The 16,814-nt window shown below is 35.4% G+C and overlaps 2 protein-coding genes across 12 annotated transcripts in view; one reads left to right on the forward strand and one right to left on the reverse strand.

Moving 5' to 3' along the window:
- The first annotated feature begins 1,382 nt into the window (after positions 1–1,382).
- LOC141544875 (transmembrane protein 14C-like) lies at positions 1,383–14,285 on the forward strand. Of its 3 annotated transcripts, XR_012482830.1 has the most exons (6): positions 1,383–1,516; positions 4,086–4,162; positions 5,717–5,818; positions 6,851–6,938; positions 9,219–9,402; positions 12,317–14,285. XR_012482830.1 is itself a non-coding variant. In XM_074271522.1 (5 exons), exons 2-5 carry the CDS (start codon positions 4,087–4,089, stop codon positions 9,289–9,291), a joined length of 339 nt encoding a protein of 112 aa, XP_074127623.1. In that variant the 5' UTR covers positions 1,383–1,516; position 4,086; the 3' UTR covers positions 9,292–10,672. The 3 variants fall into 3 exon arrangements, 2 of the variants coding, with proteins under 2 accessions (XP_074127623.1, XP_074127636.1); XM_074271522.1 differs by lacking the exon at positions 12,317–14,285 and having other exon boundaries at positions 9,219–10,672; XM_074271535.1 differs by lacking the exons at positions 9,219–9,402; positions 12,317–14,285 and adding an exon at positions 8,624–9,124 and having other exon boundaries at positions 1,384–1,516.
- MAK (male germ cell associated kinase) overlaps positions 8,793–16,814 on the reverse strand; it is an 87,638-nt gene continuing 79,616 nt past the window's right edge. For 6 of the 9 annotated variants that reach the window (XR_012482825.1, XM_074271462.1, XM_074271434.1 and 3 more), the window contains one exon: positions 13,193–14,694. Coding sequence is in view for 7 of the 9 variants with exons in the window: in XM_074271462.1 (XP_074127563.1) it covers positions 14,540–14,694 (155 nt within the window). In the remaining 2 variants the exon portion in view is untranslated. Of the gene's footprint in view, positions 9,256–13,192; positions 14,695–16,814 lie in introns of those variants that run through there. The other 3 variants (XM_074271481.1, XM_074271504.1, XR_012482824.1) reach the window with 2 other exon arrangements.

Raw genomic sequence — 16,814 nt, forward strand, 5'->3', positions numbered from 1 at the left:
AGTTAATTGTTAATGCATCTAAAAGACAAAGAAAAGGGAGCACTTGGATAATTTTCTCTTGGATCAGATGAAAGGAAGTAGAAAAGTATTTACATGGTGAAGTATGTGGAGAAAGGCATAAAAATGGTTTTAAAAGTTATTGAGAAACTTTTAAGAATAAAGTAGCTATAGCTATCATTTACATATGGTATATATATGCTGTATGGTTTGCAAATCCTTTTGCCTGAATTATCTTATTTTATCCCTTTTTATAATATAAGAAGTAGATAGTGTAGGTATTATTCTCATTTTACAAAGATGGAATCTGAAGGTCAGAAAAACTTAGTGACTACTCCAAATCCAAGGTCCTGCAAGCTATTAAGCTGTAAGAGCAGGATTAAATCCAAATGCTACCTCCAAATATGTTGCGGAATATACAAAGAGGTGCTAGTGTCACTTTACAATCAATAAATAATATATTTATTGGTGGCATTAAATAGTGTATTAGATTTAGGTCATATTTATCATATAACAGATGACTCTTTATGGACTACATTTTGAAATCGGAAGATCTCTATTTGAGTTGCCTCTAGAATCTTACTTTCTACTATCTACTTCTCCCTTCCTGGGCCTAAAATGAGGGGAGTTTGACCCCATGATAGGCATTAACTACACTGCACTCCATTAATCATCTGAAGAATTCAATACTATTATATAGCAATTAACTCATTAATCCTCATAACTCTTTCCAGAACTGAGTAGCTGAGTAATCAGAACATCTTTTTAGAATAAGGATTTTTTTTTTTTTTTTTTTTTTTTTTTTAGTTTACAAGTAAGCATACTTCCAGAGATGGAGAAGAAACGGCAAACGACTCCAATATCTTTATTAAAAAAAACTTCAAATGAGGACACAAAGAATCGGGCAGGACTGAAAACGACTAACCTTGCCCCGATTCATCTCCCATCACTTATTTCACTTGTCTCTTTAACTTTCTTTCAATTTCAATTTCAATTTCACTTCCTAATTCTCTTCCTCACTGTCATAGAAAGCAAGAAAAGCAAAACCCGTTATATATGTAGTCATGCAAAATAATTAGCCCGCCTTAGCCAGGAGGCACAAAATAAAGTTTAATAAAAAGCCTGGGAGGGGGGAGGCGCAGGCATTTGTCAGCATGAGGTTCCCCAATTTCCTCTTAGTCCCTTCCGAAAGCAGGATCCTGAGGTCAGCAGCTTTATTTGCAAACTCTTTTTTCCCGTCTTTTCAATTTCTCCCGGTCTTCAGGATGGCCGAATACTTCCTTGACCTCTACCTGGGACTAGTCCTTGGGACCAGCAAGCGCGCTCTGCAAGGCCCGGCTCGGCGATTGTGATTGGCTGCTTTTTCTATTTTTTTTTTTTTTTAAAGGAAGGCTCTTTTAGTAACGCCCATTCGTTCTTCCCCGGAAGTGTTCTGTTATCCTGGAGGTGTGAGCGTCCGAACGTCTTAGAACCTTCAGCTCGTCTCACGCTTCCCACCCCTACGCGCCCTTACTCCCAGGTAGGTGTCAGCTTCCCTTGCAATGTTCCGCTTAAAGGAATTTAAGTGCATTTTACAGACTTGTAAATGGCACGAAATTCTGCCTGAAATTGCCTGTTTGGGAGGTTTTTTAATTTTTATTTTATTTTATTTTTTTGCATCTCTTAAAGCAAGTTGTGAATCCTGCTTAAGACTAAGTAAAATGTGTTGATTCTAGTGCTTAAATAAGCCATCGCAGGGTCGTGAGTAATTTATAGTTTCAAGCGTCAGAAATGAAAGTATGGTGCAGGCGGATTGGGTAATGCTCGCATTAAGAAAAAAAAAAAAAAAAAAAAAAAAAAACCCAGAAACCTCCTAATGCTGTTTCCAGACTACATTCTCCAGGCGCGCGCGCGTGTGTACATACATTTAGCAGTATGTCTGTGTGTGTATACAGGTATATTTAACGGAACGTTCTAGCATCGGTGAATAAATAAAAGGGCAAAGAGGCCTGCAAGATGGATTCTAGCCTCCTTAAATACAGAGCAAATAAAGTAGGAGCTGGGTGCTGCTGGGGATTTACCTTCATTATCTAAAATTTAAAAAAAATTTTTTTTTTCTGGAAGCTACCATAGGAACCCGTGAAAAATCTATTTTACAGAGCTGGAAGGGAAGTTGAGTTTCCCATTAACATTTCATTCCTTCTCTACCAGAGTATAATTTTAAATAAAAAAAAAAAAGCCATGAGATTCATCTCTAATTAAAAGGACCTTTTTTAAGCGCAAGCATCCGTATGTAAAATTCCTCCAAAGTAACGTTTGGAATCTTCCTCAGGTTGGGACGATTCTCAGATAAAATGCCTGACTCAGAACACAAACGCAATCCTAATAAATTGTTGGCCTTTTAAGGATCTTCTCCCCTCCCTTTCCCTTTCATTTCCTCCCTCCTTCTCTCCCTCTTCCTCCCTTCCCTCCCTTCCTTCCCTTCTCCCCTTTCTTCCTCCTTCCCTTTCTCCCTCTCCCCCTTTTTCTCTCTTCCTCTTAGAAGCCAATTTAAACCTTCAGTTAAGGTATGCAAGGGTTGTGATCTTTTGGTGGAGGGAGTTCACAGTTAAGGAAACTAGAGGTATTGGTCTATGTGTTCATTGTCTGCTAGGTGCTGAGAGTAAAAGATAAACAAGGCAGGATCTGGGTCTTATATATTAGAAAATGAAATAAATGTATCTTATCTTCATATTAGAAGGACAGGTAGGAGAAGGGGGAAAAGGAGCCTAGAAGTACAAACCCAGGACATTGACAGATAGCTTGAGGATTTTTTTTTTTTAAGATCAAGGGGCAAAGGAGGCTAGAGGCTTTCCTTTCAAATTTTGGCTTTTAACTTAACAGAAGGAAAAGTTGCCAGAACTTATACACATGTTAAGTTCAGTTTTCAATAGGCAATAACTGTTTATAGGCAAAGCATTAGTGCATTTATCATGGGTCCCCAAAATGTTAGGATTTTCCTTCAGTCATGTAGAACAGTATATCGGCAGAACCAATATTAGTACCTAGATTTCCTGAATTATAATAATGGTACTTTTCTGATACTAAAGGATGTTTAAGACAAAGCTACATTCACAGATAAAGACCAAAACTATTTCATTTTTGTCTTTATATCACCAGAGAGTAAGTTGAATACTTAAATATTTGAAATAAAAGAAGGAAGCAATATTCTATTATCACACCCTATCTAAAAGTTTTGGGGGCTTTCCCCTAGCCTATAAGTATTTCTTCTTTAGTTAGGACTCTGTGTCAAGAACCTGCCAAGGAAACAAAATTTTAAGAACACATTATTATTACTCATTTCAGCTTCCATGAAAATGCTGTAAATTATTTTTATGGTGTCACATATTTCACTCGCCCTGAACAATGCAAAGTCTGACTGAAGTTTTCAGAGATAGCTCTTGCTGTATTTATATTCTTTTAAATCTGGTTTTCTCTCATTACCAAGGCTCCCAATTGATAGGAAAAATCATTTTAGAAATGAAATAACACATCCTTAAGGAGCAAAATGAAACTCTGAGAAAACAGGAATCTTAAAGAGCATATGAAAAATATTTTCAGTTCTTCCTACCTAGTCTATTGTCTGCCTTTCTCTGAGATACTAGGCATTACTGACACTCCACCCAAAACTTGTATTCCTCTTTTCACACAATCCACAACCATAGTCATATTTTCTGAGAGATATACTGAGACATTACTGATTGGGTATTTTCCTGGTCAAAATGAGACCTGTTGATGTTAAAGATCTGGGCTTAAAAAAGGCTAAGGAGTCCCATTGCATTCAGGGTCATCTCTAGTCATCCTAATCTATTTCTTATTACTGGACCCAGATGGCTCTGGAGGAGAAAATGAGTCTGGGTGACTCTGCACGGCCTTCTGTTACTTAAATACATATCATGGCATCACCTCTGTGTTGTCATAATCTTCTTCAAGAACAAAGGACAAACAACAGCAGCTTACTTAGCAAAGCTCCCAGGACATATAAATAAGTATTTGTCAATTAATTGAGAATAACTTTTTTTCTTAAAGGAAGAATTTTTGTGAGCGAATTCCTATTTTTCTGTTATCAGGATGGCTCTGGACTGGATTGGCTTTGGCTATGCAGCATTGGTTGCTTCTGGTGGAATAATTGGCTATGCAAAAGCAGGTATGCGCTATTCTTATAAATCTTGTCTTACTGGTGACTGACCACTTTGTTTTTAATGGTAATTTATTTTTACATTTTGAGTTGCAAATTTTCTCCCTCTGTCTCGCCCCTTCCCACTCTTAAGAAGGCAAGCAATAATATATCAATTACACATTCCCATATCATCCATGTTGCAAAAAAAAAAAAAAAAAAAAGTATGCGTCAATCTATACTCAGAATTCATTAGTTCTTTTTCTGGATATAAATATTTTTCATTACAGCTCCTTTGGAATTGTCTTGGATCATTGTATGAATTAGAATAGTTAAATTTTTCATAGTTGATTGTCATTAGTGACTGGCCATTTTAAAGGATGAGTAATTGATGTATTATAACAAATTTTTTTGTTTTGGTTATATTTTCACTTAAACAACATGGATGGCTTGAGAGAGGGGAGGCCATAGGCTTAGGATCAGAATTAGAACTAGAGTTTAGATATCATTTAATTCAGACCCTTCATTTTATAGATGAGGAAACTGAGGCCCAGAGAGATGAACTGACTTATGTGAACCAAAATTTAAACCCTAGCTTCCTGACTTCACATTCAATATTATTTCTGCTGTAGCAATTACGTAAATATAGCTCACTTGTTTTTTTTTTTTTAAAGGTTATCCAGTGTACCAGTTGAATAGCTTGCTTCTGATTTTGTAATTTTCATTGTTATCTTTACGTTATACAAATGGATAAAACAGAGGCCTTAGGCATGGGACTATCATTCAATGCCAAATAGTTATAATCCCATACTCATAAAGCTAGAAAGGATTTTGCTGTGAATCCCCAAGGAAATATATTCCGCCAGCATCCTTGCACATTTCTGTAAAGTGAGTTTTGCAGCACATACTTCTCTCCACCCCCACATTTTCATCCTTGTAAATTTATTTATTATAGATTTATAAATTTAGAATTTGAAAGGGACCTGAAAGGTTATTGAGTTCAACTTCTACTTTTTCAAGTGAGGAAAAGAGCTATAATAGTTGTGTGAGTTATTTAAGGTCACACAGCTGGTAAGTGTATGAGGTGGAATTTGAACCATAGTCTTCCTGCCTTCAGGTCTGTATTCCATCCACTGTACTAGTGCCCAGTTGTTTCCTGCTTCCTTGAATACAGTGCAATTTAGATTTTGAAAGAATTCACTGGAGATTCTCAGTGATTATTATTTCTTGGGAGCTATTTTGTATAGTGTTTTTTTCTTCCTCTCACCTTTCCTTCCTTTTCCCTCTCTTTCTTTCTCTACCCCTTTTCTCCCTCCTTTTCTCCTTCCCTTCCTTCCTTCCTTCCTTCCTTCCTTTTCTTCCTTCTTCCCTCCCTCCCTCCCTCCCTTTCTTCCTTTTCTTGGTACTAGTTTCATCCCTTATTCCCTTTTAATTTTTCCACCTTTTTTCTCCTCTTTCCTCAGTGACTAGTTGGATCACTCTTCCTTCTTAATGTTTCTCATTATACTAAAGGTAATTTTAGCAAGGGCAGGCTGCCTGTGGCCCACAGTGAGAAGTAACTAATGTGGGTCTGATTTATTCTAGGAAGTGTCCCATCCCTGGCTGCTGGTCTTCTCTTTGGTGGTTTGGCAGGCCTTGGAGCTTATCAGCTATCTCAGGATCCCAAGAACATTTGGGTTTCCCTAGGTAAGTATTCTTTTTGATTTACCAACTGGGAAAGTGTTAGCTTGAGGTTTTGGAGTGGGATTTAGTGAGTTCATTATATTTATAGACATTTTTCCTGTTGTTTGAGAGGCAGCAGATTATAGTGAGCAAAGAACTGAACTTCTTAGTTAGGAAGACTTGGATTAATGTCCTTTAGTCCTTTCTCTGATATACTAGCTGTATGACTTAGAATAAATCAAGGAATCTCTGTGTATCTGGGCAGCTCTAAGACTAGGTGTTGATCCATAGCTGTATAAAGTTTCCCTATTGGTCATTCGGTATTTCACATCTGATCCATATGAAGTCACAGATCCAGAATGTGAAAAATCCAATAAATTATTCTTTGTATTTAACTTTTTCTGAACATGAACAGAGGTACAAACAATCTAAATACAGAGAATAATTTATTGTTATATATATTTGCATAGTTATGATTTAGATTTTCTTATTGAAATTAGTGTGTAAAATTACTAAGGATAGTAGAGATTACACTCAGAACTATTAGCTTCAGCATTGACAATGAAGGAAAGCAAAACCAAGTGAACGTATTCTAAATGTGTTACCAATTGCCATGTGTGTGGTGCAGATAATTCTCTGGGAACCAATGGAGGGAGAGGCACTTATAGCTGCCTTGATCAGAGAAGACTGTGGATGAGGTGGGCCTTAAATGATTCACAGGATTTCATCCTTATTTCATTTAATCCCAAACTTTTGTTGTTCAGACATTTTTCAGGCACTTCCATCTCATTGTGACCCCATGTAGGATTTTTCTGACAAAGATACTAGAGTAGTTGGCCATTTTCTGTTCCAGCTTATTTTAGAGATGAGGAAACTGAGACAAAATGGTTAAAGGTTACAGGAGTCACACAGCTAGTAAGTGTCTAAGGCCAGATTTAAACCTAGTAAAATAAATCTTCCTGATTTAAGGACCAGTGCTCTATCCACTACGCCACCTAGCTGCCACTTATATACTAAGTCTTTTTTTTTTTTTTTTTTTTTTTAATTTTCCATCAGTGGCTTCAGGAACTCTAACTGGCATCATGGGAATGAGATTCTACAACTCTGGAAAATTCATGCCAGCAGGCTTAATTTCGGGTGCCAGGTATTGCCCAAAAATGTTTCTGTTTCATTTAATCTGAGTAGAGATTATTTGTGGTCGCTATTTATTTGTTGCCTAAGATAATTGTTGTGTCATCCTTTGTTTCAATGTAGCAAAGAAAGAAGTGAGCTATATGTGTTAAATTTATACACATGTGCCTAAAGACAAAGCCCTCTAAAGCAGGGGCAACTGTAGATGATAATTTAATCATTACACTTATAAACCTGCCTTCTATGATAGAAAAACCTGAAGCAGAAGGCAAGGATTACATTGTATCTAAAGGTACAGCCCAGTGACCAAGCGAGCTTGGAGAGAATGGCTTACACCAGGATTCCTGACCATTCCCTTCCCACTCCTCTTCATTGCCAAGGACAAACCTAGGTAGAAAGTTGTTTGTTGTTATTCATCCATCATTCTCAAAGAGGTCCAATGACATCAGGAGGGTGATGTCTTGACTTGCGTGTGAACTGGATTTAAGTGAGGCAGAACTGTCCAAAGTCATTGGCCCCATTCTCTACTCCAGAATCATTGAAGTCCAGCGGCAAGACAGAGGTGACACTGGTGATGGTCCTGGTGGCCCCACAGGCAGTGGGAGACTTAGCCTTTTTTAAGCTAAGGTCCTAAAGCTCAGTTTGTCTAAGTCTAAGCCCATTCAGTAATTAAAAGCTAGGTAAGAGTTGAGGCAAACAGTAGGGGCTAATTAGACCTTCTTAAAAGAATCAATCTGGGAGGGGAAGACCCTCAGAGTTTCTGGCCAGAACAGTAACAATTATTACTAACATCAAAGCACCTTTACTCATATACACTTATATCACTTATCCATACAAATGTCCTTTATTCAGTAGAAATTTTTTTCTAAATTTTGATTAAATAAATTCCAATTATTCTGATTTCCATTATAAAACCACTGAATTCCATTTTAAAGGAATTTTATTAGTTTGTAAATTAAATTAAATCTTTACTTTGTAATTAAAAATCAACCTTAAAACTGTAGCAGGCCTCTTTAAAAAAATCACATACCAGGAGTAAAAATAACTGCTGAGATATTAACAGTGCCCAGAATTTTAGGGGATTAATTGCTGTATTCAGGAAAAAAAAAAAAAAAAAAACCAAAATTTAAAAAATTGGAATATGGCACTTCCTCTCCTCATCTCACCTTGCAGTTTCTACTTTAGATTTAATAATCCCTAAAGTTTTAGTAATTTTTTTTCCCATTTTGAATCCATTTCCAACTTTAAAACTGTCCATTATTTTACTTTCTTTATACTTTATCAGTTAAGCTTACTGGCAGGGATTGCTCCTAGTTAGTGTCTTAGGTTCTTTTCCTTAAAATGGATGTGATTAAAAATTTCCCTGAATGTGAAAATCTGTTAAGCCTCTATGCTGACATGTTATCATGTTAAGCTTAGCTTAAAATTAGTGGAGGTTATTTTTGTTAGGCAGAAATGTTCATTTTGATAATATAAGAAAGTCTGACCTGAGTATCTCTGAGGGGAGATAGAAATAGGAGTTTTATGTTAAATTTTAATATGTAGACTCCAATTGTTTATACTAACATGATCTACTAATGTTGTTCTAAGTATGGATTAAAAATGCAACTAGGTATTATAATCAGGAAGAAGTTATCAGGTCTCACAAAATAGACAAGGCATGTCTGTTTTAACTTGTTTTGTATTTCCTTTTAATAGTCTCCTGATGGTTGGAAGACTTGGTTTAAAGATGTTGGATAAACCACGGCAAGCATAATTAAAATCTGAGTTAAAATTGATAAGAGATCAAGAATTTCAAAAACTTCCAGCACTTGAGTGTATGAGCAGAGGACCTGAGCATTTGTACATATCCTGATATTTTTGGAGATTGTTTTTTTTTTAAACCAAAGCAGCACTGAATTTTGCTATCTACAGAGGGATCCAATAATTGACGGATCACAATGTCATCTCATATTGGGTTGCCATCGTTAATAGTTTGGTCCAGTCTTCGGTTGTCTCCAAAGAAGTTTTCTATAGTGGGTTTCACCATCTTGTGACAAGTGAAATTTTTTTGTACCAGTTGCAGGATCTGTCTACTATATCACAAAGAGCCACATTGTGAAAGGAAGATAATGAAGAATTTGTATTTCCACAATGTTTAATTATTCTCAATTATACATGTTTGTCTCAGAACATCAATTAAAATGTTTTATGAAATTATATTATTCTGGTACCTCATATCGGCAGTTGAGCGGCTTCTTCACTGATCATCTCCTGAGTAATTGTTCGGTTCTTCCTTACACTTTATTTGCAGGTACACTGTAATGATGGGTTCTGAGCTACCTTGTGAGCTGAGAAGCAAGCAGGGGAGCTTTGTCAAGACTTAGAATGGAGAGAAGTTTCTCATTTGAATGAATGCTGAGACTATGAAAACTGTACTACAAATGGAGTCTCAATTATGAGGAGCATTGACATGGTCTTGGCCATCTCTGTCACAGGTCTGTACTATAAGTGACTACAACTTGGAAAGCTTAAACTATATGGGAACTAAGACAGACCCACATTTAGCACCAGTTCTGTGCTATCTCTAACAGACCATGTTATGGTAAGGGTTCTAAATATTATTTTCAGAAGGCAATCCTGAGAAATGTCCAGTGTGTGGCCAATCGTTGATTGAAGGATTTGACGTCTGAATTTAGAGAACTGACAAAAAAGGGCTTGAAGTAGAGCTGTCAGGCACACACTAAGTGGGCAATGACCACCATTATATGTATTTTATATTTGAATCTTTGGAAAAATTTTAAAATACTGATCTCTTAGGCGTTGAAAAGCTAACTTATACACATACACATGTATATATACATGTATATGTCTATATGTATACACACACACATTTGTAATTATGAGCAATGTGGTACCCTTTATTGAAGATGGGAAGTCTGGTCTCTATTTCTAGTCTCGTCATTGATTTACCCATTGGTATTTAAGTTGTACTCCTATATCGTGGATGTGTTCCACTTTACTAGTAATCTAGATATTTCAACTGTGTTTAGGCTTTGAATTTAGAGATTTCAAATAATTCCATTTGCTTCAAGTGACTTTGCATCTGGATTTGATTGTATTGCTTTGCCCAAGACCCTTGAAATTTGGATTCTAGCTATTTATCACCTCTCATTTGTGTCCATAAAGGCTTTATATTTCTCTGACCCTTAGTTTTCCTGTCTTTATGATAAAAGTAAGAGTTGCTACTTATAAATGCAATGCAAGGACAAATTATTTAGCTGATTTTTTAGGAGAAAATATGTTCAGGTATTGTTATCATTTAGATCTTTAGTAAGCTTTTTTCCTTCATTCCCATTTAAATAGGAAGATTCCTTGTAAGGAAACAGAAATTTTGAATCCACATATCTTGTGCTGTGTTTAGATTAATTCCATAAAAAAGGTTAGTTGAATATTAATCTTATGGTGGTTGCTTACCTGGTTAGTAGCTTAACAAGGGGAGATGATGGTTAAGACTTGGGATATGTCTGTCCAAAAAATGTATTTTATGTGTATATATTTGCATACACATGGATGTGTGTGTGTGCAGATACTTTGATGACATTAGTTATAAGCTTTCTGTTGTGGGCAGCTAAAAAAAAGTTTTTTTACAAATGCTACCCATTATAGTTCTGTGCCTTAGTCTGTACTGCCAGTTAAATCAGAACATCTTTTCTTAAACACTAAACCTTACAAGCTAATAAAATCACAAGGCATATAGAAAATCAATTAGCCATAACACTTTTTTCTTCTGATGTTGTTTCTTGGGTTTTTATAGAAATATGTTTCTGGGAAAACTAAGAGAAGTGAACAGGGACAGATAGGACTAAATTAGTGCTTAAGTTTTTTTTTTTTTTTTTTTTTTTTAGTATTTTTTAGTATTTTTCACCTGTGCTCTACCAGATATCATTTAATAAGAAAAATAAACATATATAATACTTTGAACAAACATTTTTCAATACCAGCCCCTGGGAAATCTTATTTGGGAGGGATTTCATGTTTATATATATTTTCTCAGGGAATAAGTACTAAATGCTTCTAAACAAAGGCAGATTTGGACTTCAGATGATTCCTGGTTTTCAGGGACCCATTTGAGAAATATTCCCATGTGTATAATAACATAACCACTTATAACTTAGTTCTTTCACAAAGCCTAGGATTATAAATCCAAATGAAATTTTTTTATCTTAGTGCTAGCCCTTTACTTTCATAGCATCTTCAAATATGCTCCTAGATTGACAAGGAAGAGATACAGATCATTTCCCTTTATAGATTATAGTTTGGACTGCATCTGAATGACCCTGCTATCATAGACTTTCCCATATGGTGAATAATTCTGTCAATGGCCATCAGCTCTGCAGGAAGTTCCAAGCACAGTCACATTAGATTGTGGAGGGGTTCAGGGAACCATTGACACATCACATTTTTCCTCTAGATGCCTCCCCACTGGTCTGAATACACAAAGGACAATTATCCCTTCCTCTCTGGGTTTTTTCCTCTTCAAACACCCATCAGGTCTGTGGGCATCCTTCTGATTGTATAAGCATTCTTTCTTGCCTTTTTTTTTTTTTTTTTTTTTAACAGATCTAAATGCTATTGCAATCCAGGTCTCTTCTAGGTCTGTTTTATTTTGCTAACAGTGCCAGGGAAAGAGTAATAAGTTCTAGTTCACTGAGGTTTTTGTAACAGTTCCTTGCTTTCTTTGTGATATCAAGCCACTTGTGAAATAAACCAGTTACCATTTATTGGCTGAACTTGTGTTAGGTGAATATCTGCTGACAATCCTGAGTGCTCAAAGGCCCCAAACTTTTCCCTCCACCTTCTTTACCCCAGGATTTCTATAGAGTGGGAAATTGAATAAGCTTTATCCTAGAGAGACCTGTTTTTAGCCTGCAGCTGAGCTGGGTCTGAAACCTTGAAAGCAGGGAGGCTGTCGATTGCCTCAGGCAACTGATCATCACTAGAAATTTTCCATGGGGATCGGAAAGAGACTGGAAGGGTGATTTCATAAAAAAGGAACTCCCTTTACCCAAGCAGGTCAGCATCTTCAACTTATATGCAGAATTGTTTAGGGTACAGAGTACAGAAGGGCACTCTGTCTGTTCAAGGGTACAAAAAAGCCCCTTGCTCTGAGCCATTTCCAGAATAGAAGCCTCAGGAGACCCAGATCCATGTTATCTCCCAACAAGGAGGCCCTCCATATAGCTATGGCTGTTTAATAATTAGAAAGTAAAGGTTGGAATTTATAGTTGTTAGTGTTGTCTTAAGATCATCTTTCATCATTACCATGGATAAATGCTAAATGTAATAGATGTGTAATAAAAACAAACAAATAAAAAAAAAAAAAACTTTTTTTTTTTTTTTTCTATCAAGATTTCAGAACTCTGCTTAGAATCCAGAATGGATCCTGCACTGATGGAAATAGGGAGGTTCCTTGGTCTTCCCTTGGAATATTCAAAACTTGAGAGTTGCCCCACTATCTGGAGATAGGGCAATGCTGGTAGTGCTCACATTTAATTTCAATGAATAAAATGCCTGTTGTCAGAATAGAAAACTCTATTGGATGGAGACAAGTAGAAGGAAACAGGATAATTTTTGACAGTTTTATATAAGTTTTATATAATCTTTGTACGTACTTCTACTTACAAGCTCATGATACTTAGCATTTGTTTGAGCTTTAATAATTTATAAAACCCCTGAAAATCTTGTCAATGAAGACAATGCAAAAATTTCATCTTACATTTTTAGCATAACTTTACATGATGAAATAATATTATAGGTATGGATAATCTTGTGAATAAATAGCAAATTATTTACTAAACTATAAATGACCACTCAGGTCACCCACACTAGTAGAGAAACATTAAATCAATATTCTTTCCTACTAACCTGGTATATATTATTTATGGGTATGTGGCCAATAGCTAATCTGGCAAGACTTGCCCCAAGATTATCTTCTTTTTCAAGAGAAACCTTGAGGAATAATAGTTACATGTTTACTTTAAGTATGATAAACTGCCTAATGTGGTGGAAAGCACACTAGACTAGGAGTCAGGAGGCCAAGATCCTAGGCCCAACTCTTTGACTAATTAGCAATTTGAACTTAAGCAAGTTTCCATATATCTACACAGTCAGAAGATGGCATCTGGACCTGTATGATCTCTGAGAACCCTTCCATCTCTAACAATCTATGACTCTATTACTTAATTGTAATTACTTCAATAGACACTCTTCAGAGTTAAGAGATTATCAGTTACATAAAAGATTTATTAAATCAAAGGACTGACCATATGGTACAAAGAAACACAGAGCAATATGGTTGATTTAAAACTGTGGCACGTTACTAAGCAGACAACTCATTTTTTAGATTTTTTTTTCCAGAATTATACAGTATTTTTCAACAATGAAAGGCGCAGTTATTGTAGCAAAAATGCTTGATTTTTTTTGCTAACATGCCATTGGATACAGCTCACAAATTATAGAACACAAGATGATGGCAATAACAGCTACATTTTTTTAAACAAAGTATTAAAATATATAAAAATATCAATTGATAACATTGTTGTATCTTAAAAGAATAAACAGTCTTTCCAGTTAACAAATAGGCAGATTTAAATAGAGTGGTACAAACTTTAAAATGTCTCCCTGAAAAACAGATTTTGAAATAAAATTATTAAATACATCTTTAGTGCCATTGTTGCTACAGTAAATGAATGAGTTTTATTTTTTAGGTCAAATGAAAAAGGTATAGCTAGTGATCTACAACATCAACAATTTACTTTCAGGAACAAAATCACATTCTGCAAGGCTGGGGAACAGAAATTTAATGCAACTTTAGGAATCGTCTCGATGCTATGCTTATTCTTAATTTGGAAGTCCTCAGGCCACTGAAATTTATAGTCACCAAAACATATCATTTGTAGCTAGATAAACCAGACACAAAATGTATAGAATCTTCTACTATATCCTTATAGCATAATTTTGATATACTCTGTATTAATTACATTTTCTGTAGAAAAATATTTGATGGAAGGTTAAAATGATCTCTGCCTAATATTTATAAAATAGAAAACATAAAATGGCAAACTATCATATTTTTTGCTTTTCATCAGTCAATACAGTAAAAAAAAAGCTTGCCCAAATAAGCATCATCTTCAAGAACCTATCATGGTCCAAAGGAGTTTTCAGAAAAATATAGAAATCTGAGAACAATCCTTCTCCAAAACAATTTAACAAGGAGAGAATGTTTAGTGTATTTTAAAAGGGCCCAAATTTTCAAGAGTTTTTAAGAAGAAAAAAAAGTTTCTTGTATTTATTATCTATTCATTTGTAGATCAAAATACTTGATACTTTGGCAAAGTTTATTCAATACTTTGTAAAATTCTACTCTTAAATTAATGTAGACAATAATGCTAAGTGATGTGTTTTTCTTTCATAAGGATGGAATAAAATACAAGATGATTTTTGCCATTAAATAATCCACTGTTGTGATTTTCTCCCAGAAATCAGTGGAACTAAACATTTGTAGACATTTCTCGGAGTATAGCAATGGAACATACTGTTCTAGAACAAGGAGGGCATTTTGAAACAAGCCTTCTACCGATGGCCTCCATATTTGGCCACCCAGTCTGTTCTTCCATGTACTGAATGAACTGGATGTGCACGGTTTAAAATATTTATATTTTTTGCTGTAGGATTGTAAGTAGGGCCTGAAAACTGGGTCCGACCAGTTTTTGTATTCCAGGCATAATCTGAAAAAAACCAAAATTAGAAATAAGAACTACATAAATTGATTTGATTTCAAACATTTCAAGGAAGGTCATTAATCCTGTCATTTTAGGGGGGAAAGTTTTAAAATTTCAATCTCTTTTTCAAAAGACTCATGCAGTGATTTCTCCTGAACACCTCTAATGGCTCTATTTTATAAATGTGGACACAGAAGCACTGCTCATAGAGAGAGCTATAGCTGAACTTTTGGGCAGTGCTGGCAAAATTAGAATTTGCAACAGAAAGACTATCATATATTCAAGTTCCCACACTGCTGGATATTTCTGATTCATGCTGACGAGGATATACATATACATATATATATATACATACATATACACACATATACACACACACTCACGTGTGTGTGTGTGTGTGTGTGTGGATAAAGAGATAGAGATATAGATATCTGTGTATCACATAACATACATATGTTTTTGGTATTTTTTTTTTAATAGGACCATAGGATTTAGAGCTGGAAGGGACTTAAACCTCAGCTTATCTGATCTCTTCATTTTACAAATAAGGAAACTGAGTCCTTGAGAGGCTCTGGGATTGTTTTTAAGTTGCATATGTAATAAATTATAGAGCTAAGATATTAGCTCAGGCCTTTTGACTCCAAATCCAGTGCTCTTGCCAATATGTAAGTGCTGGGCAAACCTTAAAGTGCATGTAGATGCCAGCTATCATTATGCTGATCACACCACTGCTTATTCTGCAGTTGAGTCAGGCTGGCTGGATCTACTTAGAATTTCTGGCCTTTGTTCAATCTAGGAATCTTTAAATATACATAATTTTAATGAACTGTCCAGTCACAATACAGATGAGGCAAGTACATGGCATCCAAACATTGCATAACTATAGAAAATTCATTTGGTGCTATGAATCCTGTAAATATTTCCCAACAAGTATTCATGAAGTTAAAAAGTAAGACAATTATGCTTTATTTTAAAAGTGGAAAATTTAATTCCATTGAATCAAGAACAGTTGAATTTCTCCAAAGGGCAAGAAAGAGTGTGAATGTTAACTTAGTGAGCATTTGCTAATTATAATAATGTTCCTACAGACCCCAAACCAGTGACAGCAGGACATTTATTAATGGATTGGGATCATTCAGCCAAAAGTTTGATTGACTTAAAATATATATTCTTTACTCATGGTGATTAGCTAATTTTTACCTGAACAGTTTCATCAGTTCTGTTGCAGGCATACTTATCTCTTATGAAACTAAAGCTAAAGTACTTTATAGGCAATTTGGTTTCCATAATTTTTCCCTAAAATAACTGGCATAGTAAAATGGGTACTCTGTCATGAATTAGGTTATGTGATGCTTTTCATTTGTCACTAACATATCATTCACATTGTGTAGTGTCTGCCATCCTTGCATTAAAACCCAAATGTCAAGATGAAATGTAGAGGCCAAAATGGGCATTTTTGCACATTAAGGCCAATTATACCGTATTTACTCGCATAATTTCCCCCATTTCTCTCTGATACTTTCACTCTAAAACAGGGTATGTGGGGGGAATTATGCGAGCATCTGGATCTTAGTCTTCTGCCACTCTTAGAGTGAAAAAGACTTTTAAGTGTGGAACTGTGCAGTCAATATTATACTTTAGGGAGCATAGGCTGTGATATATGATAAATTGTTGAAAAGCAATGACTGCCAGGAAAATTTCTCTCTCATTTGTCTAACACAATTCTGTCCCTCCTTTTTGATTTAGCTTGAAATTTCCAACCTTAAAGACAATAAAGGTGAGGAATGGTGTCCCCAGAAGGTACCAATTAAAATGCACATATATTAATTACCCATGTAGAGGCTTTCACATTAACATGCAAAGATCATTAGCTCTTGTAATTAAAGTGCTTCTATTGGCTAACTAATAGCTTGGGTCTGAGTAGATGAGATATAAGATGGGTTATTTTACATTGTGGGATAGGAAGGGATACAACAGCAAAAAAAAAATTTGAGTATTGGGGAGTAAGGAGGGGAAAAGCAGCATGGGGCACTTAGATATCTAAGACAGATATCTAAGAAAGATTGGTTAAGTGCTTCGGAGAGGAAATTAGGAAAAGTGATTAAATGATAGTGGTGTTTACGTCC

Source organism: Sminthopsis crassicaudata, chromosome 1 (genome assembly GCF_048593235.1).
Source record: "Sminthopsis crassicaudata isolate SCR6 chromosome 1, ASM4859323v1, whole genome shotgun sequence".
Lineage (NCBI taxonomy): Eukaryota > Metazoa > Chordata > Mammalia > Dasyuromorphia > Dasyuridae > Sminthopsis > Sminthopsis crassicaudata.

Bases quoted from the DNA above. Each gene is read 5' to 3' on its own strand.
- LOC141544875 (XM_074271522.1), top strand. From the start codon at position 4,087: ATGGCTCTGGACTGGATTGGCTTTGGCTATGCAGCATTGGTTGCTTCT. The intron at 4,163-5,716 runs GTATGCGCTATT...GATTTATTCTAG, and splicing joins AATTGGCTATGCAAAAGCAG to GAAGTGTCCCATCCCTGGCT. The intron at 6,939-9,218 runs GTATTGCCCAAA...CTTTATTTGCAG, and splicing joins GGCTTAATTTCGGGTGCCAG to GTACACTGTAATGATGGGTT.